General features: G+C 51.1%; 1 protein-coding gene and 1 pseudogene across 1 annotated transcript; both read left to right on the forward strand.

Annotated features, from left to right (window-relative positions):
- Nucleotides 1-4,153: 4,153 nt before the first annotated feature.
- Nucleotides 4,154-5,731, forward strand: LOC124694616 (noroxomaritidine synthase 1-like). The gene has a single exon (XM_047227581.1). The coding sequence runs from the start codon at nt 4,154-4,156 to the stop codon at nt 5,729-5,731; it is 1,578 nt and encodes a 525-aa protein (XP_047083537.1).
- Nucleotides 5,732-21,180: 15,449 nt separating this feature from the next.
- Nucleotides 21,181-24,168, forward strand: LOC124694617 (annotated as a pseudogene).
- Nucleotides 24,169-24,397: the final 229 nt, after the last annotated feature.

The following is a 24,397-nucleotide window of genomic DNA, read 5'->3' on the forward strand; positions in this document are numbered from 1 at the left end:
GAAGTTCTCGAGCTAAATGCAGTATTCGCCAAAGTGTCAGCTGCTTCATTAACCTCTCTGTAGCAGTGCTGGAACATCGTCATCCCGAACTCCAATGCCAACTGGTGGCACTCCGCGATAATTGCAACATCTTGCCCCATATGAAGTCCCGCATTCTGCACCGCTTCTATGGCATCTGCACAATCTGATTCGACCACAATCTTGTTGCATCCCTGGTTACTAGCAAGATAAAGACCGTTTCGGATTGCTAGGGTTTCCGCCGAGCATGCACTGCTCACATGCGGTACGGTAGGAACCATGTTGCCGCCGCTATAAAGTGTCCACATTCATCCCGAATAACATCCCCCGTTCCTCCTGCAAGTGTGTCCACATTGACCTTAACGAGCCCATGTAGCGGTTTCACCCACTTATGCTTCAACTTCGCTTTGTACTTGGCAGTACTTGCTCGTGAATAATTTGTCGCTAATACCTTAATCGCCATGGCCGTCCGGTCTGGTGATTGTACAGGTTCACCTTTGACGATCTGCCGCCGTTGCCACCAAATATACCATGCTGTGATCGCCGCCGGGTCTGGGAGGGCCAATTCCTCTGGTTGTACTTGCACTGGCTTCGCACATACAAGGTGCTCGAGTGTAACCGAACAAGACCTGTCCTCGCTGCAAGCTCTTGTTATTTCTCCTTCCAGGTTCAAAGCTTTCCAGACATCCCTTGCACGCTTGCAGGTGAAGAGTGCATGTTAGATATCTTCCGCACCCCTAGAACATATAGGGCATTCACCACTAGTAGTAATATGTCTATTAGAGAGCACACCGGCACGGCGGTGCACAATGCAGATACTTCCAAAAGAATATTTTTATCTTTCTTGGGACACGTGATTTCCAAGTTCGCTGCCAGACTGTGTTCACTTGTGTGCTACCCTGACTATTCGTATGAGCTTGTCGTTGATCAAATGTGTGGTCCCATTCTCTGTGATATGTTGTACGAACGGAAAAGGTGCCCGATTTTGTATAATACCACGTGACAAAATCATCTACCCCTTCAACATTAAGTGGTATCTGCAAAATCCTTCCAACATCTAGTGGATGGAAAATACTTCTGATGAGGTCTTCATCCCACACAGCCGTATGAGGGTCAATTAGCTCCTCTACTTTTGATAATAGGGTAGCTCCTCTTCGCGTCAGAACCTTATGATTGGGACCGGATGGAATCCAGTGATCATGCCAAATATTAATTTGAACCCCCTTACCAATTCTCCATATATAGCCCCTACGAAAGGTCCGCAGTCCGGCGACAATACTTTGTCAAGTATACGAAGAACCACTCTTAGGTCCCGCGTTCAGTATATTTTCATCAGGGTAATATTTTGCACTAAGGACACATGCAACCAGAGATTCTGGGTTTTGGATTAACCGCCAACACCGCTTTGCTAACATAGCAAGATTAAAGTTGTGAAGGTCTCGAAAACCCATCCCGCCATCCTTCTTTGGAATACACATTTTCCACCAGGCGAACCAATACATCCGGTTCTTGGAATAATCGTCACCCCACCAAAAACTTGCAATCTCATCAGTAATTGCCTTACAAATTCCTGTAGGTAGATTGAACACCGACATGGCATACGAGGGAATTGCTTGCGCCACTGCTTTTATTAATATTTCTTTCCCGCCCATCAAAAGAAAATTTTCTTTCCATCCTTTAAGGCGATGACATACTCGGTCAAGTAAATGTTGGAAACAATCACTTCGCTGATTTTAATGTATCTAGACATTTGCATATTTGAAAAACATCTCATAATTGAAAGAGTATGGAGTAACGTTTTCTCCGACAATACGCCCATGTTTCTCTAGCCAATTTCGGTCATCACGGAGTAGCAAAATTAAACGGATGCTCTACAATATTAGCCAAACGTGTTGTCCCTAGAGCCAAACACTATGATTTTTCTCACATATGTTTTTTTCATCACGAAGATTAAAATGAATATACTAATTGGACGTTTGCAGCAGTAAAGAGACTTATTAGCATTATTTCATAAGTAGGAGCTGAGATGATGCTAGGAGTGATGCGATTTGGAGATCTACGAGCCCATAATTTTAAACAAAAATAATTGAAAATGTATATGAGACTTTTGTAACTGAAAATAATCCACACATGCATGTGTAGATGTATTTGGCACATAAAATATGTTTCAAAAAAACTATAGCAGGTCCACATAATTGTATTTTTGTGCCCCCATGCATACATAAAACATGCATTACATGAAAAATCACATATGTATATAGATCACTCATCACTCCAACCTGAAATCCGAATGGCATTTTCGGTCGCTCGAGTTTTTTTGGCTGGTTTTTCCTCCTTTTGCATCTAGCTAGCCTTGTTGTTTTGTATGCTTGGAAAAAAATTGTTGGGTTTCACTAGCATTAATTTGACGAGCAAGGTATCGCAGAGTGAAAAATTATGCACAACTTCACAAAATATAGCGGGGGCATTGGTTGCCCTCGCTGTCCTGATCGGCAGCTACCAAGTACTACGTTCCAAATTAAGTGTCGCAAATTTATCTTTTTTTTTAAGCTGAACAGTGAGTTTCCCCACTGCATATTTTTATTTATTTTAAAAGAGTAAGTAGTGTATGTACATGCAAAGTGCTAGAGAACATCACTTGAACAAAAGAAAAGGCCTAGCTAAAGATTCAAACAAAGCTATCTACCCAAGCTTTAAGCCCCAAATAAGATTTACGCTTGGCCTTGTGAGCTTGGCCTTGCGAACTAGGAGATGCAATTCATCTTTGAATTTGCGCCTGCATCTATATAAGCTGGGAGTGACTCCTTTGAAGATGAAATCATTCCGTGACTCCTTTGAAGATGTAAAATTATCTAATTTTACATGTGTATATATTACAACGCCTAGATACATGTGAATCTAGACGTACAAACCTACGACCCTTATTACGAAACAGAGGAAGTAACATCAATTACCAACCATTGGTTCCCGGGAAATAAATTAAAGCATGTAAATAGCATATGTACGTGGAATATACTCCCAAATAGTACGAGAAGAAATTATGGGACTCACCCAAAAACATCCCTCTTTAAATGACTGGCGCGGATTTAAAAGAGACCAATATATATGTTTCACGAAAAGAAAAGAAAAAGGTGTTAAAAGAGAGTGATATTGTGCATGTGAAACAATTTATAATTTGAACCATTGACATATACAATATCAACTGCGGCAAGGGACTTGATTCTCACTCGATAGTGAATTAATATGATGGCATATTTATAGTCTCTGTGGAGGACATGATAGATATTAGTATGTTTCCTTGTATAAGATGTTCTGGCTAGTTAAAATTGGCTTACCAAAAATGTGTTATGTTATAAAAAGAGAACCGCAGGAGTAGTTGATAACCAATAAAAAAAATGTGGAACTTGTTGCAAAAAAAAGGTACCCCTATATCATAGTAGACTTAGATTTTCCCTTAGATTTAACCAAATCTTAGATGGCTAATTAGATTTAAAAAAATCAGGTTGCAATCGATGGCTTCTCATGCTTCTGCCGCTCGTCTGTGTGTATGCTATGTGGGCCACCGCTGCACGTATCCATTTATGTCATCCAAGTCTAAGTCAGTTGCAACTCAAATGCAACTAATAGGCCATCACGAATATTGGAGCAAATTTGACGATATGGATATTTTTTTCTTAGTTGCAACCCATGAGCTACTAGATAATCTCAATTTCAACTCATGTGTTTAACTCAAAAATATCAGTTGCAAGCTATATGTAACTGGAAAAATCGCAACCTCTCCAACTAGATATATCTCAGTTGCACCTTAGAAATCGACCAAGGTTATTTAGAATTAGCAAATCGCAAAAAAAATTACAACAAATTAAACCATTACAGTGAACTACCACTTACAATTGCTTTTCCTCGCCCTACACAAAGCTAGCTGCGCGGCCGATTCATGCAGAGGAAGGGACCGCACGTACCGGCTGTCAATGGTGCTCCATGGACCATGGACGTGCGTAGACATTTGTACTAGGTATGCACAGGCGAGCCACTGCACATCTCACTCTCTCTCTCTCCCAGCCGATGCCAGATATTAGCATCGATCCCCTCTCCCACGAATCACCTCCCACGCAGTTGGTCTCGGTTAGCAACAATGGCGTTCTCATTCCTACATGAGCTATTCCTCGCCTCCTCCCTCCTCCTCCTGTTCATTCCCTTGTACCGCCAGTTCAAGTCCAGAAGCTCCAAGACCAACCCCGCACTCCCCACGGACTGGCCGGTGGTGGGCATGCTCCCGTCCCTCATCGCTAACATCCACGACTTCCACGGCTACGCCACCGCGCTCTTCGCCGCCTCCGGGCCGGGGCACAGCTACGAGGTGCACGCCCCCAGCATGCGCTTCTTCTGCACCTGCGACCCGGCCAACGTGCGCCACATCTTCGTCTCTAACTTCCCCAACTACCCCAAGGGCGACGAGTTCGCCTCCTTCTTCGACACCATGGGCGGCAGCTTCTTCAACGCCGACGGCGAGTCGTGGCGCCGCCAGCGCGCCAGGGTGCAGCACCTCATGGCCAGCCCGCGGCTGCTGGCGTTCATGGCAGGGTCCTGCTGCGACCAGGTGGAAAGGGGACTCATGCCGGCGCTGGCGCGCGCGGCGAGCTCCCGGGCGCCGTTCGACATGCAGGAGCTGCTCACTAGGTTCGCCTTCGACATGACGGCCATGCCGGTCTTCGGGGTGGACCCCGGCCTTCTGTCGGTGCACATGCCGCCCATGGACGTCCCGAACGCCATGGACGCCGTCATGGAGGTCGGCTTCTTCCGGCACACCGTGCCAATCTCTTGCTGGAAGCTGATGAGGCGTCTGAGGATCGGCCCCGAGAGGAAGCTCGCCGTGGCACAGCCGGTGCTGCGCCGGTTCGTCGCGGACATGCTCCAGAAAAGGGCACACGAGAACGACGGAGCGCACCAGCTGGACATAGTTTCTTCCTACATTGACGACCCAGAGTATGTTGGCGAGGACGGGGAGCCCAAGGACTTCCTCTATGCGACGATCATCAACTACATGTTCGCCGGGCGCGACACGGTCGGCACGACGCTGGCGTGGCTCTTGTACAACCTGACGAAGCACCCGCACGTCGTGTCCAACATCAGGAGAGAACTGGCGCCCATCGTCGCCTCCCGCAACAACAAGAGCGGCATGGCGGTGTTCGAGCCGGACGAGACGAAACCCCTCGTTTACCTCTCGGCGGCGTTGTTCGAGTCAATGAGGCTGCACCCTCCAGGCCCGATCGAGCGCAAGGCGGTGCTGGCCGACGACGTGCTGCCGAGCGGGCACGAGGTGCGCGCCGGCGACACCGTGCTGATCTCGGTCTACTCCATGGGCAGGATGGAGCGCGTGTGGGGCGAGGACTGCGCGGAGTACAGACCAGAGAGGTGGGTTACGACGGAAGACGGCGGCGGTGCGGCGCTGCGGCATGTGCCGGCGCACAGGTTCATGCCGTTCAACGCCGGGCCGAGGTCATGCCTGGGGAAGGACGTGTCGGTGGCGCAGATGAAGAGCGTTGTCGCCGCCGTGGTGTGGAACTTCGACCTGGAGGTGGTGCCAGGGCACGTCGTGGAGCCGAAGCTGTCCGTCGTGTTGCAGATGAAGAATGGGCTCGTGGTGACGGCGGCGAGGAGGGGGTCAGATGCCGCCGACGAGACGACTGAGCTGTGCCGTGGCCAGCAGTAACAACAAGCTCGATATCTGATCACTCGTCTTCCATAAAAAGTGGGCTTTCTACCGTGTATGGATTCACCGTCCTTTTGTTGCTTCATGTTACATATGCATGGTGTTTCTTCAAGGTCGTTTGTGTTTGGTACGTCAGGCTTCTTGTGTTCAAAATCGTATGGCCATGTACTCAGCAAAAGTCGAGCTGCACGATCGAATCTGTAAGTGCATTGAACGGCGGATCCATGCAATGCAAGTTAATTAGCTAGCTAGTGTGTGCCGTAGGAAATCATTTCTGGTGATCGTACGTGGGCATGTAAAATGGTACAGTAGTGTATGTCAATTGCTGTGTTCATGTGTTGGGTCGATGGATCGGTAGATCTCTGTTGATGAGACGTGGGGCTAGCTCCGCGGTGCACGTGACATGACGGTCTGATCGATCTACCCATGCAACGGCACTCAAAATTCGAGTTTGCCAAATTACCATTACAATCTCGGGTTTTATGCCAAAAATTTACCATTTCCGTTAGCGTCAGATGTCAAACTAGTTAGAAGCCGAACTACTCCCGTTAGTCAAACCGTGAAACTCTTGTCAGATTCTCTCGGATACCAAATCTGCCCTTGTTTAAACCTAGCTAAAATTTTAAGGCACTACCGGAAAAATCGTGCCTGTGCAAGTATGAAAAATACTCGGGTAAGGCCAAATCCTACCCGGTTGAACTTAAATTTTTCGATAAAGAGCGCTCTATTAAACTCATAATTAAGATAGTGCCCGGCTAATACAATTCAAACGAACTTATATCTCGCATCTGCATAGGTAAGATGCACACATTCGAACCAACAAAAGGAAAACGGAAAAGGGTTAGTACAAGAATTATATAGAGCTCGTACAACGCCTAATGAGGACCAATCCGTAAATTACGATTCTATCCATGTGAGATGAAAACAAATCCATCACCCCTCCCTCCAACTGTGTACACGCCTCATTAAACAGTTCTCGGTTATGCACTTGTTATAAGGGAAATCAGGAAGGGATAAAATAGGTACAAAATCAGATAATCTAAGGAAAATAATTTGAGAACCATATCATTCCTATATATTCAAAGCAAGCATATTATGGCAAGCGCTCCCGCCCTATAAGAATTCTAAACTTCTGATCAATTTCACGGAGTCAGTTACCAAAAAAGTTTACAACATTACGTAGCAGATACAAATTAGAAGCTACATGGCTAAACATGCTAACTTTCACACCAGAAAAAAATGCTTAATACTATCATCATGATGAAAAACACTCCGAACTCCCATTCCAGTTGTAGTTTAATGTACTAGTTTGAACCAAATATGAATGAACTAGTTTCAAATGATGAGTTAGACATGAAGAATCGGCAACTATATTAACAAATATACTAGTCTAAAAAAAATAGGGGCCCGGATTCTCCTTAAAAATTTGAGGGATCGGCTAGTGATGTTCTCCCCTACGAGGCTTCCGGCACCCCTTTTTTCCACCTAGACGGCGTTATTTGGCCCAGCCGCGTCCCCGGTTCTTCGTTTTTTCTCTGAAAAAGGCCCTTAGTCCATCTGGAGAGTCCATGCCATCCTGGTCCGCCGAGGCGCGCTCGGGGAGTTCGGACGAAACGAATGCGCGCGAAACGTCGAGCGGGCCCGCGATGTCGGCCACAGGAAGGCTAGTTCCCTCCATTTTGTTTCGTTTTCCCTCCATTGCGCCGCCTATCCCCATTCTCCCCGCCAAATTTTGGAATAGCTACCGCCATTCCCCACAGTTGCAACTATGACGGCACGCCGAAGGCGAGGAAGCCACAGGCGCCAAAAGAGAGGCCGTCGGGTTGGTCAAACGCAAGGTTGGTGGCGGATGTCGAGCGGCGCCAGACAAAAACTCGTTGAAGGGCGGAGAGGAAGATGAAGCTCTCGGCGAAGAGGGCAGCGGCGGCGGATGAACAACCGAGGCAGGTCTCCATGGCCATGAGCATGGGACAGCCGCGTGTCGGCCTATTCCCCGGTTCATGGCCAATCGAAGGTACAACCGGCTTTCCTTCGACCTTCTCGCCGGCGTCACCTGCCATGTTCCACGAGAGCTACACCCAATCCACACATCTGTCAAGGTTAGCGAAGGCACCAGATTACGACGGTACCACTAGGGAGCGTACGAGGGCATCTGCCCTGCGCTGAGGGCCACTCTCCTTCTCCAACCCCGGGAACAGCGCTTGCGCGTCGTTGGGTGGGATGCCGCTACCGAACGATGGTGTGATCCACGAGATAATCACGTCGGGCTCCATGGCCGCCGCGTCGATCCCGGGTTTCTTCACGCAAGAGGAGACCAGAGCAACGCCAGCGATCGTGTCGCGGGGTGCCAAGCCGTCGATGAAGAAGAAGAATAGGCCAATGGCAAGGACGAGGACGTGCTTGATCCTACGGGGACGGGGAAGGAAAAGAAGAAAAGGAAGAAGAACTCGCTGCCTACCGAGCCGTGGATCAAATGGACGGGGAAAGAAGAGGAGTTCCTCGCCAAAGCATGGAATATTGTCTCCATGAACGGCATTACCGGCGCCAATCAGAACTATGAGACATATTATGTTGGACAAGGCGACGCTCACTACTAGGAAAAGGGCAATCAGTGGCGCACCACTTTTACCCATCAGTGGCGCACTAGTGGTGCGCCACTGCTATCACGCCACTGCTAACTTTTAGTAGTGGCGCACTAGTGGTGCGCCATTGCTATTTGGCTTAGCGGTGGCGCACCATGTAGTGCGCCACTACTAGCTTCATGGTGCGCCACTCCTAAACGTCTGAGGTGCGCCACTGGATAGAAAAAAGGTGCGCCACTACTAAAATTTGAAATTTCTAGATCTGGATCTGGATCTGGATCTGGCACATTTTTTTTCGATTTTTTTGGCTCGTTATTTTTTCTCGTTTTTGTTGCTAGAATTATTTGTGCAATGTTCATTCTCATTTTTCTTAGCCTAGCCGCCGGTGATGATGGATGAGGGACGTAGGAGAGGTGAAGAGAGGTGAGGAGATGTAGGAGAGGATGAACAAGAGGACGAAGGCCATAGGTAATGGAGGCTAGAGGGTCGTCGGAGGGTCGTCGGAGAGTAAGGTCACCGGAGGTCACCATAGTGGAGGAGCTCGCCGGAAAGTAAGGTCACCGGAGCTCGACATAGTGGAGGAGGTCGCCGGAGTGAAAGGAGGAGAGGAGAGGAGGAGGTCGCCGGAGTGAAAGGAGGAGAGGAGAGGAGGAGGTCGCCGGAGTGAAAGGAGGAGAGAGAGAGGAGGAGAGCAGGAGGAGGAGAGGAGAATATGTGGAGGAGGAGGGAGGAGGGAGGAGGGAGGAGGGGGTTAAGTGGCCGGCTCCTCCCATTTTGAAATTCGTGGGCGGGAAGCTTAGCAGTGGCGCACCAAGGCATGGGTGCGCCACCGCTACTTTTTTTCTATTTTTTGAAATTTTTTCATCAAAATCTAAAACCTGAAAAAAGTCCTGTTTCTGTTTTCCAATTGACGAATCCATTTTTTGTCTAAACGGCCGTAGGCCGTTGAATTCGAATAGGAAATTTCGCGTAGATAGATTTTGATATAAAAAAGTTTTTCATCGGAGGTCGTATGCAACCAGAAAACCCGTTTTACCGAAAGATGACGCCATTTTGCATAATATATCAAAATTCATTTTTTTAAAATTTCACTAAACCTAGATGACATATTACATGGGCATCTCGAAGGATTTTATTTTTTGAAATTTCTATCTATTTCTTTTATTTTTTCCAAACCCGAAAAGGCGATTGCGATCCACGGGGGGGGTGTGGAAATGTTTAGGCACCACTTAGCAGTGGCGCACCAAGCATGGTGCGCCACTACTAAGTGATGCCTAAACATTTCCATCATCCCCTTTACATAGCAATGGCGCACCATGTAGAGGTGCGCCATCGCTACATAAAATAGCCGTGGCGCACCTCTACATGGTGCGCCATTGCTATGTATAAGGCTGGGTCAAACCCATGGTCAAACTTAGTGGTGGCGCACCACAGAAGAGGTGCGCCACTACTACATTTTTAATAGTGGCCCACCACTTTCCGGTGCGCCACTGCTAAGTAGTAGTGGCGCACTGCCCTCCTGGTGCGCCACTAACACCCATCTTACGGCTAGGCTTTTTCCTAGTAGTGGCTTAGGCACGCTTAGGCACTAGGAGATGGACAAACGCCTCGCCTAGGGCATAAGCGGAAGTCTAGGCAGTGTAACCAAGAAATTGTCTTCCACAATAAGAAATCATGCAATACTTCACGATCGAGTTATATGGGCATTATTTTCAAGGTAGTTATTAGAAATTTACACATTTGCATGCTCTAAATTAATGTTTATTCACATATAATAACACATATACATACTTGATGGTATAAACGATGACCGCCTAGGCCTCTTAAGCATCACCTAGGCACTAGGCAAATGGCAATCGCCTCGCTTACGCCTAGCGCTTTTTCCAACCTCAGTGGGTCAAGTTGGCATTCGACGAACACAAGATCATCGATCCCTACTTCAACAAGATGCTGATGGTGCGTGGTGACAAGGCCATGGGCACCCATTGGAGGATCATCCAGACGGCGTGTAGCAAGTTGCACGGCATACAGGAGGAGATCGAATCTCGCCCAGAGAGCGGCGCCGACTTCGAGCAGAAGGTGAGCTGATTCGTCGTGCCATCCCTCGATCATGGATCGCCGAGGTTTAATCTTATTTCGTCGGTTCTCCTGCAGATGCACCGTGCTTTCGACATGTACCGCGACGACACCGGCCTGACGTTCAAGTACCTCAACGTCTTCTCCCGCATCGACAATTGCAAGAAGTGGGCGGACGTACGCCGGAACCTCGCGAAGAACAATGACGAGCAGTACAACCCCGACGCTCTAGCCCCTGCCATGTCGGCGGGCCGCCCCGAGCTCGTCCAGAAAAAGCTCAAAGAGCTGAAGAAGGCGGGCAATCCTGCCGAAAGGTTGCAGGCGTCATTCGACAAGTGTTGGGCCGATGTGAGGGCGCATGCCACCGGGAGGGACCACAAGTACGACGCCAGGTGGAAGGAGATGCTCGCCAACCAAGGCGTCCGGATCGCCTTGCTGAAGACAATCGCCACGGTGAAGAAGAGGAACACCGACCTAGCGTTCCTGATTGGCGGCAACGAAGGCAAGATGGACGAGGAGACGAGGGCTTGGTACGACAATCATCGCCAAGACATCCTCCGACCCCCTCTGTCGAGGGCTTCCTCCTTTCCTTCGACGTCCACTCCCGCCGCTGCGACTCCGGCGGCCAAAGGATGCATCGCCGCCTGACTCCGCGGTAGACAAGCTGCTGGAAGGGACTGTCGATGTCCCTGTTATCCTCTAGTTTCTTTTAGATCATCGTTATGTGGCTGATCTGATCACCGAACTATTTGGGCGATGCTTTTGTGTAGCGGGAAGACGATTATTCATAATTAACGCCGCAGTTGAGCGAATGATGAGGAGCGACTGGAAAATTGGTACCCCACGCCCTATTTTCATCCAATTCGACGGTAGTTACGTCTAGGATCTTAGGGCCTCAAACGGCTGAATGTGCTCTAATGTTCACGACAAATGCATTTGTAGTGTGCACGGGATCTTTCCTATTATGTCCGGGTGACATTGCCCGACACACATGCACGGGATCAAAACTGTGAGTCACCTGGTTTCCAATAAACATGTTGAAAGAGCATGAATCACCGAGCACGTGCATCTCATGGACCTGGATAGCCTCATAGGCCACAGAGACGCCACCTTCTGCGCTGTCATGGCAGGTAGAGACATGAGCGCCGGAGCCGTTGCACGCGCTATGCGGGTGTGTGGTGCAGCCCTTTGTGTGTCTCTACCATTTTAGGTATCACCAAAATGGTCACCTTATAAGTTGGTCCAAACTCTCTTCCCTTAGCAATGTGGGACTAAAACATGGCATGGCTTTGGTATCTACCTATTTTCCGTCATGGGCCACACATTCTCGAATGGGCCATGCATGTCCAAACTAGCTTTGACGGTCATGAACGGTCCCTGGTTCAATATGGCCGAGATGTTCTGGTACTAGTTTAACTAATTGAACAAATTTAGATTTAAATATGTAACTTTTTCGATTAATGAAGCACAAAAGAAATGAAATATAGAAGCTCAATATTCCACAGTAATTGATGAAGAATATTAATTAGTGGAGAATATTAATTCATGGAAAAAGCACAACCTGTTTGCAGTTTGAAATAGCGTTAGTATCAACACGGTAATATTATACTCTATATACTTGATGGAAGTGATTATTCATCAATAAATCGAAGAACTGACGTATATAATGAGAACGAAATCGTGCAGAAATCATCTCTAGCCTCAGTCCAATCAACTCACCATTGTAACTACAGTTTTCGAGCCATCCTCGCCATGTGCTCCAGCAAAATAAGATAGTCTCCCCTTCACGGAAAAACATGAAGATGATGGATGAGCTGAAACAAATCCTGGGAGTTCAGAGTTAAACATAGACACCGGCGCGTCCTCCTTGGTTTCCCACACATGAAGGTAATGCGTCCATGCTACTATCAAAGGAAGAGGAAGCAATGCTATGTTCACTTATGCTCTGCACCATCGCGGCAACGCATAAGTGCAGAACACGCAGTCGGCAAGCATGGCCAAGCAGCTCCCCGTGGCCTCACCACCCTGATCGTGTGGGCGCTGCTCTAGAAGGCGCGCCGGTCCAGGGAAGTCGAGTCGGTGAAGGAGTCGTTCGTTTGTGGCCTCATGGCCATCCTCCTCGGCTACTGCTTTGCCATCCACGCGCTGTTGGGCGTGTTTGTCATCGCGCCGACGTCCTCGTCCTGAAGGCGTCTTGGACGACGCACTCACAGATAAGATCGATCGAAGACGTCGTGTCGTCGCGTTCCTGCCACTCTACTTTGTGTCCAGTGGGCTCAAGGAGAATGTTGCCACCATCTCCGGTGCTCAAGGCGAACGTGCGTCCGCAAGATAGGCGGCACAGTGCTCACGTCGCTGCTGATGCAGGTGCCGGTGCGTGAGGTGGCGCTGGGGTTGATGATGAACACAAAGGGCTCGTGGAGCTCATCATGCTCAACCTCAGCTGCGACCGCAACGTGCTCAACGAGGAGGCCTTCGCCATCATGGTGCTAGTGCTCATGGCCCTTGCTAAACATCTTTTCTAACCATGACCATCATCAGCTCCGTGTACAGGTCGGCCCGGCGGCAAGCGTTGTACACGTATCGCACCGTGGAGCACCGTGATGCCGAAGCTGATCAACCTAGCGGGGTCCTGGCAAGAGGCGGAGCAAGCTCATCATGTACGCCATGCACCTGGTGGATCTCTCGGATTGGTCGTCGCCGATCTTCAGGGTGCGCCAGCGCTGAAATGGCATGCCGCGCTCAACGCGGCGTTGGTGGAAGGGTAGTGCCGATGTGGAGGAGGTGCAGGTGGAATTCGCAACCGTCGACGATCGAGAAGTACTTTTGTTTGGCATGGTAGTGTTGGCCTTTTCTTCGTTAAACCTACTCGCTCCTACCTACTAATTATAGATAGGGTACATAAATATTTTAGGGATGATCGAGTCATTGTAACCCAGAGTCCAGGATACTAAGTTGGAAACTTGGAACTAATGGAGCGGGGCGGCGGCAATTAGGTCATCATAACCCGCATGCAGGATTACAAGAATTAGTGCGGTCGCAACCATTTTTGTCTTGACGACAATCTGTCCATGCACATTGGCATGATAGGACCGATTGTGTCCGTTGCGGTTCCTCTGCCGAAAACAAGGCCCAACGGCGTGCCGCATCAGGACGTGACCATGTTTTCTATCTGTTTCGCCTGCATCTCTAGCTCAAAATTGGGTCGGGTATGCGGTGTCCAACGACACTGCACGCGTCCAAACATCTCCACGCGTGTCCGCGCTAGATTGCGCCGGGCCCGCATGTCAGCGACGGGAGGCGAGGCGACGCGGGTCCACACAATCTTCTTAAATGAGGACCCATCGTCGTCCTCGATCCCACACCAGTCCCCTAGTTCTCACACACTCTCTCTCCCCATCGAATCCCTAGCTCGCGACCAACGACCATGAGGCCGCCGCTTCTTGCGCGCAGAGGCCGCCTCATCCTCCACCCGTGTCGCGCTCGGTGCGGCGAGTGGAAGTCGAGTCCGCCCACCAGTTCGCGGAGGCCGGCATGCCTCTGCCCTGGCCTCATGTCCACCTGCCACACTGGTGGCATCTAAATCAGCTTTGGGTGTCGGTGCCCACCATCAGTGCACGTGGGCCTGCTCACCGGCGGGAGATCCTGCGGCTGCGAGCTAACTTGCCACCGGATCTAAGGTGGGACCCAGCCTACGCCGTGGACTCGTCGCTCTAGGGCCGTTGGTTTGAGGACAAGCAGAGGAGCGGCGCACCGGCATCGAGGCACACCTCCAGACCTCGACGACGAGGACTTCGACTATGAGGCGCAGGAGGAGGCGCACCAGACGCTGCAGCCGCCTCCGCTGGTGGCTGTGAAGGAGGAGGAGCTACCGGAGTGGAGGAGTGGCTGTAGCGGAAGCAGCGGGATGGCTTCGTCTTCCCCACGCTGCGCCTTAGCCGTCCCAATTGGGAGCATTAGCTTGGGGCGGCCACGAACTATGTGGAGCCCCTCCTGTGGGTTCTGCCACTCGCTCCACAGGCCTACAACCATGCCGTGAAGGAGCAGGACCTGCCGAAAGACGACGACGGCGGCTATGAGCCAATGGAGGACGACCTCACCGAGGAGGCCATTCGTCGTGCCATCCTCGTCTCTGAGGTCGAAGACCGGACCAAGTGGATTGGCCTCGAGGACGCCATCCATCTGTCGGCTGTCGCAGCAGGTGGCCGCCCCGCCACCTCCACCGCTGGTAGCTAGCAGCTGCCCCGTCCTCCTCCTCCTCTGGTCAATGTGTGGACGCCTCCATAGGTATTCATTGACCTCGGAGACGAGGACTAGATGCCAACGGTGACTAGATGTCGGTGGGACCTTATATATATTAAGCCTATGTGTTTTCTTTTTCTTTTGGGCATGCTTTTTTTTCTATGGGTGGGTGGGTGGGGGGGGGAGGGGGGGCACCACCCGCATACAGACTAGATTTCCTAAGTCTGCATACCAGTTTTTGTGCATTTGTCTGATCCACTTATTTATGCTACGATTTAGAGATAATCTTTTTTAACATATGATTTTTACTGTATAGTGGTCGTTCTCGGCTTGTGTATCCTATACTTCATGAATGTGGTAGCACGCTTTAGTTCTCCCTGGCCGCCACAAACTTTTCATCTAAATTAACAGGTACCTTATGACAATAATATGGCGAGAAACACCACGATGGCTCAGATATATATATCGTATTAAGATCCCCTTCCCACCGCTCTCGCCCTACCTCCTTCTCCCGTTCTCCTTCCGTTTTGGGCCGGCTGGCCCCTCCCCTCCCTTCTCCAGCGACTGCTGGCGTCGTGGTGGGTGAGGGTCCCCTCCCTGTACAGTGGTAGCTAGGTTTTGTTTTCCTCCAGTAGGGTTTGGCTATATGCCGAAATTTTGGAGCGCGTCGCCGCTGCTTTTGAGCTGCGTGTGGTGGCTTGCGGCGGTGCTCCTCATGGTTGCGGCGACGTGGTGCTGTCGTCGACCGGAGGGAGCGACATCGGCATCTCTTTTAATAAGCTCGTGGGTTCGTGCTGGATTCGGTGGTGGAAGTCAAGGCCGAGGATCCTCTTTGCTTGCTCGCCGTGGAGACGAGGAAGGAAGGGGCTCCTAGGCCTCGGGCTTTTGGTGGCCGGATCTGCATCAGGGGAGCAGTGGTGCTTCTCTCGGGAGTCTCCTCACGGCGGCACAGTATCCGTCGTCGTTCCTCAAGGTCGAATGGCGACCACTCCCATCCTCAGTGTCTGATGGTCTTCTCCAACCTCCAGGCTTCTATGCCATTTTGAAGGCCCTTCGGCGACAGCGCAGTTCGCTCCCGCCTCTTTGTCCCAAGTGGTCTCATCCCCGGAGATGTTGAGGTAGACTGTGCTGAGCTGGAAAATCGTGATGGAGAAGGAGCTGGACTTGATTGCTTTTTACAATTTTCTTGTGAGGTCCATAGTGCAAAATGTAAGGGCTTGGTTGTACTTTTCCAAATTGTTGAGTCCATATCTGTAAGATGTAGCTCCACCGCTGAATATAAATGAAGCTCTCGGTCCTTCGGGACCGTTCCCCTGTTCAAAAAAAAGTGAGGCACTATTAAGCCCATGAAAATCATTATGCATCTAGACATGCACATTTTTGAGTTTTAAACAAGTGCTACTACACATGTTGTTTCTTTGTGGGATAATAGTCCATGCCATTAATTCAGTAAACCTTATATGAAAAACATACTTGATACTGAATACTTGTACGTCTTCTTCAACCTCAAGCTTTCTTTCTCAATTTTAACATGGTCATCGATTTTTTTAACATGCATAAAGTTTGGGTCATATTAAGGTGGCGTGCCTAGAGGGTTGTTTGCACGGTGTAGCTAGAATGTGTGGCTGATGTTGTGATCTTGGTTTATTTTATTCCGACATGTCTTTATTTCATGGTGTCACCATAATAACGCCAAACCTAATCTCTTGGTCTATTAACAATTGTAAATTTAGCGCAGACCGTGACGGCCATGATTTAGGGCAATATCGGACCACCAACCACGGTGGCATGCATGTGCACCTATTATATCATGTGTCAAGATTTAGGGCAATATCGGACCACCAACCACGGTGGCATGCATGTGCACCTATTATATCATGTGTCATACAATTGTTTTTTTTAATACAAAGACATCATTTTGACTATTGCTAGGTTTGGCTGCTATTTGCTGGGCCATTTGGAAACTAAGAAATAAATCCTGTTTTGAAAAAAAGTTGATTAGCTCTCCGTTTGACATCATCAGTTACGCTGCTGTTTTCATGAACTACTGGTCAGGTCTTCATGGTGAGCAGGACGCTTTGGAGCTTCGTGCTGGAGCTGATGGACTTCTGCGCCTTGCTGCTGCGGCGGGAGATGGAAATCAACCTACGAGGAGTTCTGGACAATCTACTCAGTTGCGCCTGGAGGATAAGGATTCTGGTGATAAATCATGAAGATACAACAAAAAACATCCTGCAGAAGTCGTTTTGGTGTGCGATCTAGAGTGTTACCCAGTTTCCCAGTTATCGTTTTTTCTTGTAATCATACTTCTTGGTTTGTAATATTCGTCTTGAACGTTAGCATTAGGCGGCGATCCCCCCCCCCCTTCCTTTTGGAAACTGACTTGTATTTTCGTTATCTCCATGGTAATGAAAATTCGATCCCATGTGGGTCGTTTGGAAAATTTTGACTATTGCTAACATACTTAATTTATGTAAATCCACAATGGGTGTCAGCAGTGCATGCTTGGATTCAATCTTGGCATCCTTATGTGAAGCAATGTCATACACTAAGCATACATTAGTACGGAGGGGAGGGAAAAAACGTGAACATGGGCGAGAAACGGTAGAAGACCGTACCAACAGTGGGGCGGGAAACTCCAAAAGATCATGCGTGGGCGGGAAAATGCCGAAGGACCGAAAACAGGTGGGAAAACCCTAACCGTTGCTTTCTTTTACGTGGTGGGATTTTCTCCATGTTCAGTGTCGCTAACGTGCCAATGTCTAGTACTAATCACGTCGCTTATGGTAATTGATATGCCTCCTTAACGTGGTGGGCTTGTCACCGTGTTCGTAGTGCCTAGCACACAGACATCCACTGACTCGTGTACCCTACCACTATTTCCTTGAGACGCATGGCTCATGTTTAACTTGCTAAACCAATCGTTGTTTTCTTTGACGTGGCGGCCTTACATCGGCATTCCGCAGCGCCGACGTCCATGACAACTGATGTTATCCTGAATGTTGCTTCCTTGACATGCATGGCTTGTCTTAGACTTGCGAACACTCACCTTGACGTAAAGGGTCTCTTTTTTTTTGTATGTGCTAACCCACGGGCGTCCCATATGAGTCACGTTACCTTAACAGCTTCTTCATTGAAGAGCATGGCTCATCTACAACTCGTGAACCCTAACTTCTACTTCCCTTGATGTGGTGAGCTGTTGTCTGTGTCCATCGTTGGCAACGCTCCGACAACCACTATGACTAAGAGTATCTCCAGCCGCGTCCCCCAGCGCGTCCCCCAAACGGTGCCGGATCGAGTGTTTGGAAGACGTGTTTGTTCGTGCCGCGTTTGGGGTACGTCGCTCCCCAGCCGCGTCCCCTAAACAAAATTTCAGATATTTAAAACTTGAGCGAATTCATTCAAACTTCCTATATATTACATAGATTCGAACGAAACTCGATGAAATTTAAACTAAACCCTAATCTAGTAGTACTTGCGGTGGCCAAAGGCATCGTAGTTGGTGGAAATTGTACATGTCGTCGGTGACGACCTCCTGCTTGACGCGCTCGTCGGACTCGTCGACGGGCTCGTCCTTCACCACGCCGCTGGCCCAGCCTCGCCGTCGTCGCTGAGGTCCACGAGCGGCTTCCCGGTGTCGCGGATGGACATGGCGATCGCCCTATCGAGGTCGCCCCTCCAGGCGTCCTTGTTGTTCAGCGATGCCGCAAACGCCACGTGCAGCCCTGGGCAGTCCTCGGGGTCGTCGTGCTCGCGATGAGTCGCTGATGCCGCTCATACTCTGCTAGCAGCGCCACCTTCCCGGCTGCCTCATCGTGCTGCTCCTCCTTCACCTCCGGATTTGGGATGAGGAGGGCGCCGCCGCCGCGCCTTTGCTGCTGCCGCCACGCTTCGGATTAACGGGCGGCGTCGCGAACTCTGGCTCCTCCTTCACCTCGCGCTTGGGGACGGTGTAGGGCGCGGTGTCGTGCAACGAGGACGGCGCCGATCGCGCCGGCCCTGACGAGGACGAGTTGGAGGAGGACGAGTACATCCTCCTAGGCTGCCAGCGCGCTGCGGGAGATTCTGGCGGCGAGGACGGCGTCTTCAACCTTGGAGCGCCGTTGTGGATGTCGTCGACGATGTTCTCCAGGGTGCGCCCCGGAACACCCCAGAAGAGGACGCGCACGCCCTTATTCCAGCTGTTCCGTCGGCCGATGAGGCCGGCGGTGCTGTTCATCTCAATGTCGTGTTGCGCCTGGAAGTAGGTGACCCACCAGGCGTCATTGCCGGTGGCTGCCCAGGTTGGATCCGCCCGCTCCTCGGCGGTGAGGCGAGACTGGTGGTCCCTGATCACGTCCCTCCAGCGCTTCGTGCCCGCCGACGGCGGCGGCGGGACTCCTATGCCGTTGATGGACATCCTCCACCCACTGTTGCCTGGCAGGCTCATGTCCGACGGGATGGGATATCCCGCGTGCTACAGCGCCCACGCCTCCGCCACGGTGAGGCTGCCGCGGCCGAAGCCGTTCGCCGCGGCGATCTTGCGCGAGGGTGACGACATTGGCTAGGGAGAAGAGATTTGGGAGCGGCGAGAGGTTGGAGCGGCGAGAGATTGGGATGGGGAAGGAAGCATGGGCGCTCTTAATGTACAGCGGCGACAGGCGAAGCGGCAACGGGGCGTTGGACGCAATAAAACTGGCGTGGATGGCCACATGGCCATGCATGACGAGACGCGTCCCTGCGTCGCCTGGGAAATCTGGGACGCCATTAACGTCGCTTGACCAAAGGTAGGCGAAGGGGTTTTAGGCTCCCGACCCGCTGACGCGTCGGGCCCGCGCTTCCTCGCCTCGCTTTTCGTTGTGTCCGGCGTGTCTGGAGCGCCCCCTGTGTAGCAGGACGGGCTCGGGGCGCCGGACACCGTATTGAGCCGCGCTGGACAAAAGAAGGCTTTGGGGCACGCGGCTGGGAACGTATTTTCATCCGGCGCGCTCCAAATCCCTTTGGGGACACGACTGGAGATGCTCTAATGTTTTTCCAGCCATTTTTCCTTGGCGTTTATATTCGATAAATATACAATGAATAGTGTGTGTTGAGAATCTTGTTCTATTTTGACAAATACATATTGATTTATTGTAGCGGAGAATATAAAAGTACATTAGAATTTGCGCTTATATTGTATTTGGTTCTTATGAGTGAGTTTACAGGGTCTCTTTTTAAATCCTAGAAATTTGAGATTCAATGTTCACCACGTGGGATATATTTTACTCTAGTTTCTCAAGGATTGATAATCCTGAAATTATTGTCCTTCATGCGTGAAACACGTGGGATATATCTATTGTAGTTTCTCAAGGCTTGTTCATCACGTGGGATATATTTTAGCTTTTTTTTTTGTGCAATTTTTCAGAAATGGTTGTAATAATTATGGATAATGCGGTAAATTTCTTCTGAAGGAACTGCACAGTCCGATTCCTTGGCATTCTGCGTCAGCTGGTAGCCACCAGCACCATGACAAATACGACGGAACCTGAACTCTCACTTTCAATCTATCTTGCAAATTGGTCGCCCTGTGAACGACAACACCTACAGCCGGTGCGTACATGCATGAGGTGGCAGTGCCTCGTCTTTAATTTTTCCGATTTAAACCTTGCTGCCAATTGAAGCTGCAAGTGCTACTGTTGCCTACACATACAGAAACAAAGAATCAACATGCACGTACTTGCTTCTAGCACATATGTGTCACTTCAACAACACGACAATTGTTGTCTAGCTCTTGGAGTCCTCGAACATATGCGTCACTCTTCAAGAACACGAGTGTTGCATCTATGTCAACCTAGAGCGGCCGTGGTGGGGGAGACGATTGAGGTGGTGACGCAAAGCTCGCTCCACAACCATACTGTGTTTGTGGCGACCGGGGCATGTCCTGCTCTCTTACGAGAACATCACCGTCTCCTTGCTCGAAACTTTATCCATTGACGACCCCCCCCACACCCCCCCAACGCACACAATCGTTTGAAGATGGGTGGCCGTCACCACCACGACAATGGTGGTATGTGGTGGCACATGGGTGGCGCGCGGTAGGGTTTTCCCCAAGCATCGTCATCTGGAGAGAACAATGTGTTCTTTGTCTCTATGTTCTCTATGAGGAATGCCATTTACTTTTATTAATTGACATATGATTTTCCAGTCGCGGGGATCATAGGGCAGGGGATTTTACTAGAAATAGAGATGAATAATATCGACCACAAAATTATGGTAGTTGGTAATGGAAAACAGTCCCCATGTTTGTGTATGCAAATGAAAGAATATTGTTGACACAAATTTTGACTTCGCAAATAATAAATATATATTGAAACGAAATAAGCTAACGTGATTCTATGGCTAAATTTAGACGAAATAAAAAAAAATGCACTTGTAGTCCAGGCAAAAATATGCCTGCCGAAACATGATGGACGTCACCCCAGATTGGCGGGACGTCACCCCAACGACGCCCCACCGCCGGAAGCTCAACCGAGCTCCGACAAGCGCGAGCGGGCAGATCGCCAAAACCAACGCCGCAGGTCTAGTCCGAGCATGACACCGGCCGCGACGGATGGTGGCCGAGGAGGTCTCTGCGTACAGACACCAACAGAGAGCGACCGCAAAACGGTCGGGCCCGACAGGCCCAGATCTAGGTCCGTGGGCCCAGATCGGCCGCCACCACCATGGGACGCAGGAGCGTCGGCTGGCGAGGCGCTGGGCACCACCGTCGCGACCGCCCGCCTCGCCGCCAGCCACGGCAAGATCCGCGCCGGCCTGGGCCGAAGCCGGCACCCTCCAACGCCGCCTGGTCGAACCCGCCCCGTCGGGCCTCCCAAGCGCACGGGAGAGAAGAGAACCGCCGCCTCCAGCACCGCCCGAGCTTTGCCCGGCGGCTCCCGCCGGCGGTGGTGGCGGGGGAAGGAGGGTTGAGGGGGAAGAGGGTGGGGAGGCCGGGGCGCCCCGGTCGCGCACGGGGGAGGCGCTCTAGCGGGGGAAGGAGCCTCGTGGAATCTTTTTTTTTCTCGGTCTCGGCCCATAGCTCTCATTTACGAGCAGGTAGATATTACATACTCCCTCCGGTTCATATTAGTGAACTCTACTTTGTCTACATTCATATGAATTTTGTTAAGTTTTTGGACTAGGTACATATGTATCTAGACAAAGTTGAGTTATTTAATATGAATCGGAGGGAGTACCATTTTATGTGAGAGTTTCATGAAAAAAAATTGGAGCGGTAATTAGAAAAATTAATTGCCGACCCATGTGTTACGCCGGCCGGCAGACTTGCTCTGACGCAGACAACAGGAGTAGCTGTATTTAATTAACACAAGATGCAATTATCACTAGATAGCGCAGGAGACGCAATTAAGCATGCAGGTATACGTAAAAATGAAGAATGCATAGAAATTGTACATACTACCTACAAAAAAATATTTACACTAGCAAAGTAGTTTTATATACTCCCGCCCTAAACTTCTGATCAATTTCACGGCATGGGCGTGGTACCTCCTATTTTCCTTTTGTTATATAGTTGTAGTTGAATTTGAAGCACGTACGTACCTAGCTAGGGAAGGTAGCGATGGGCGATGGCACACACACGTTAGATGGATGTGGTAGCTGGTTTTATTAATTTGGAAAAAATCAGAGAAGAATCGATGAAGAAAGAAGGGCAGCCCAGTCCCCAGGCCGTGCGGTGAAGTAGAAGCTAGGCAGGTAGGAAAATTAGAGAGAAGCCCAGTCCATCCAAGCCTGCGAAGCCAGCAAAGCCCGCTGTTTTGTTCTCGAAAAAAAAAATGCAAAGCCCGCTCTCCTCGTCGTCGTATATGATGGGTGGTCCACGAAAGGAGCGGAGCGTGTGGTAAATGAGCGCGCCCAATTAATTTTCTGATCGCCCGAGAAAGAAAATCATGAGCACACGGATGCACGTATTCACGCGGTGTTTAGAGACTCCTCCCTCCTCCTACGTGAGCTATTCCTCGCCTCCTCCCTCCTCCTCCTGCTCATTCCCTTGTACCGCTAGCTCAAGTCCGCCAGGAGCTCCAAGACCAACCCGGCGCGCCCCACGGACTGGCCAGTGGTGGGCATGCTCCCGTCCCTCATCGCTAACATGCACGACTTCCACGGCTACGCCACCGCGCTCTTCGCCGCCTCCGGGCCGGGGCACAGCTACGAGGTGCGCGCCCCCAGCATGCGCTTCTTCTGCACCTGCGACCCGGCCAACGTGCGCCGCATCTTCGTCTCTAACTTCCCCAACTACCCCAAGGGCGACGAGTTCGCCTCCTTCTTCGACACCATGGGCGGCAGCTTCTTCAACGCCGACGGCGAGTCGTGGCGCCGCCAGCGCGCCCGGGTGCAGCACCTCATGGCCAGCCCGCGGCTGCTCGCGTTCATGGCAGGGTCCTGCTGCGACAAGGTGGAAAGGGGACTCATGCCGGCGCTGGCGCGCGCGGCGACCGCCCGGGCGCCGTTCGACATGCAGGAGCTGCTCACTAGGTTCGCCTTCGACATGACCGCCATGCCGGTCTTCGGGGTGGACCCGGGCCTTCTGTCGGTGCACATGCCGCCCATGGACGTCCCGAACGCCATGGACGCCGTCATGGAGGTCGGCTTCTTCCGGCACACCGTCCCAATCTCTTGCTGGAAGCTCATGAGGCGTCTGAGGATTGGTCCCGAGAGGAAGCTCGCCGTGGCACAGCCGGTGCTGCGCCGGTTCGTCGCGGAGATGCTCCGGAAAAGGGCACACGAGCACGACGGAGCGCACCAGCTGGACATAGTTTCTTCCTACATCGACGACCCAGAGTATGTGGGCGAGGACGGGGAGCCCAAGGACTTCCTCTACGCGACGATCATCAACTACATGTTTGCCGGGCGCGACACGGTCGGCACGACGCTGGCGTGGCTCTTGTACAACCTGACCAAGCACCCGCACGTCGTGTCCAACATCAGGAGAGAACTTGCGCCCATCGTCGCCTCCCGCAACAACAGCAAGAGCGGCATGGCGGTGTTCGAGCCGGACGAGACGAAACCCCTCGTTTACCTCTCGGCGGCGCTGTTCGAGTCAATGAGGCTGCACCCTCCGGGCCCGATCGAGCGCAAGGCGGTGCTGGCCGACGACGTACTGCCGAGCGGGCACGAAGTGCGCGCCGGCGACACCGTGCTGATCTCGGTCTACTCCATGGGCAGGATGGAGCGCGTGTGGGGCAAGGACTGCGCGGAGTACAGACCAGAGAGGTGGGTTACGACGGAAGACGGCGGCGGTGCGGCGCTGCGGCGCTGCGGCATGTGCCGGCGCACAGGTTCATGCCGTTCAACGCCGGGCCGAGGTCGTGCCTGGGGAAGGACGTGTCGGTGGCGCAGATGAAGAGCGTTGTCGCCGCCGTGGTGTGGAACTTCGACCTGGAGGTGGTGCCAGGACACGTCGTGGAGCCGAAGCTGTCCGTCGTGTTGCAGATGAAGAACGGGCTCGTGGTGACGGCGGTGAGGAGGGGCTCAGATGCCGCCGCCGTCGAGACGGCTGAGCTGTGCCGTGGCCAGCAGTAACAACAAGCTCGACGTAAGAGTTGTATCGATATCTTATAACTCGTCTTCGATAAAAAAAAAAAGTGGGTTTTCTACCGTGTATGGATTCACCGTCCTTTGTTGCTTCATGTTACATATGCATGGTGTTTCTTCAAGGTCGTTTGTGTTTGTTACGTCAGGTTTCTTGTGTTCAAAATCGTATGGCCACGTACTCAGCAAAAGTCGAGCTGCACGATCGAATCTGTAAGTG

The sequence above is a fragment of the Lolium rigidum genome, chromosome 3 (assembly GCF_022539505.1).
Source record: "Lolium rigidum isolate FL_2022 chromosome 3, APGP_CSIRO_Lrig_0.1, whole genome shotgun sequence".
Classification (NCBI taxonomy): domain Eukaryota; kingdom Viridiplantae; phylum Streptophyta; class Magnoliopsida; order Poales; family Poaceae; genus Lolium; species Lolium rigidum.

What these genes read in the sequence shown, in the direction of transcription:
- LOC124694616 (XM_047227581.1), top strand. Translation starts at nt 4,154, where the DNA reads ATGGCGTTCTCATTCCTACATGAGCTATTCCTCGCCTCCTCCCTCCTC.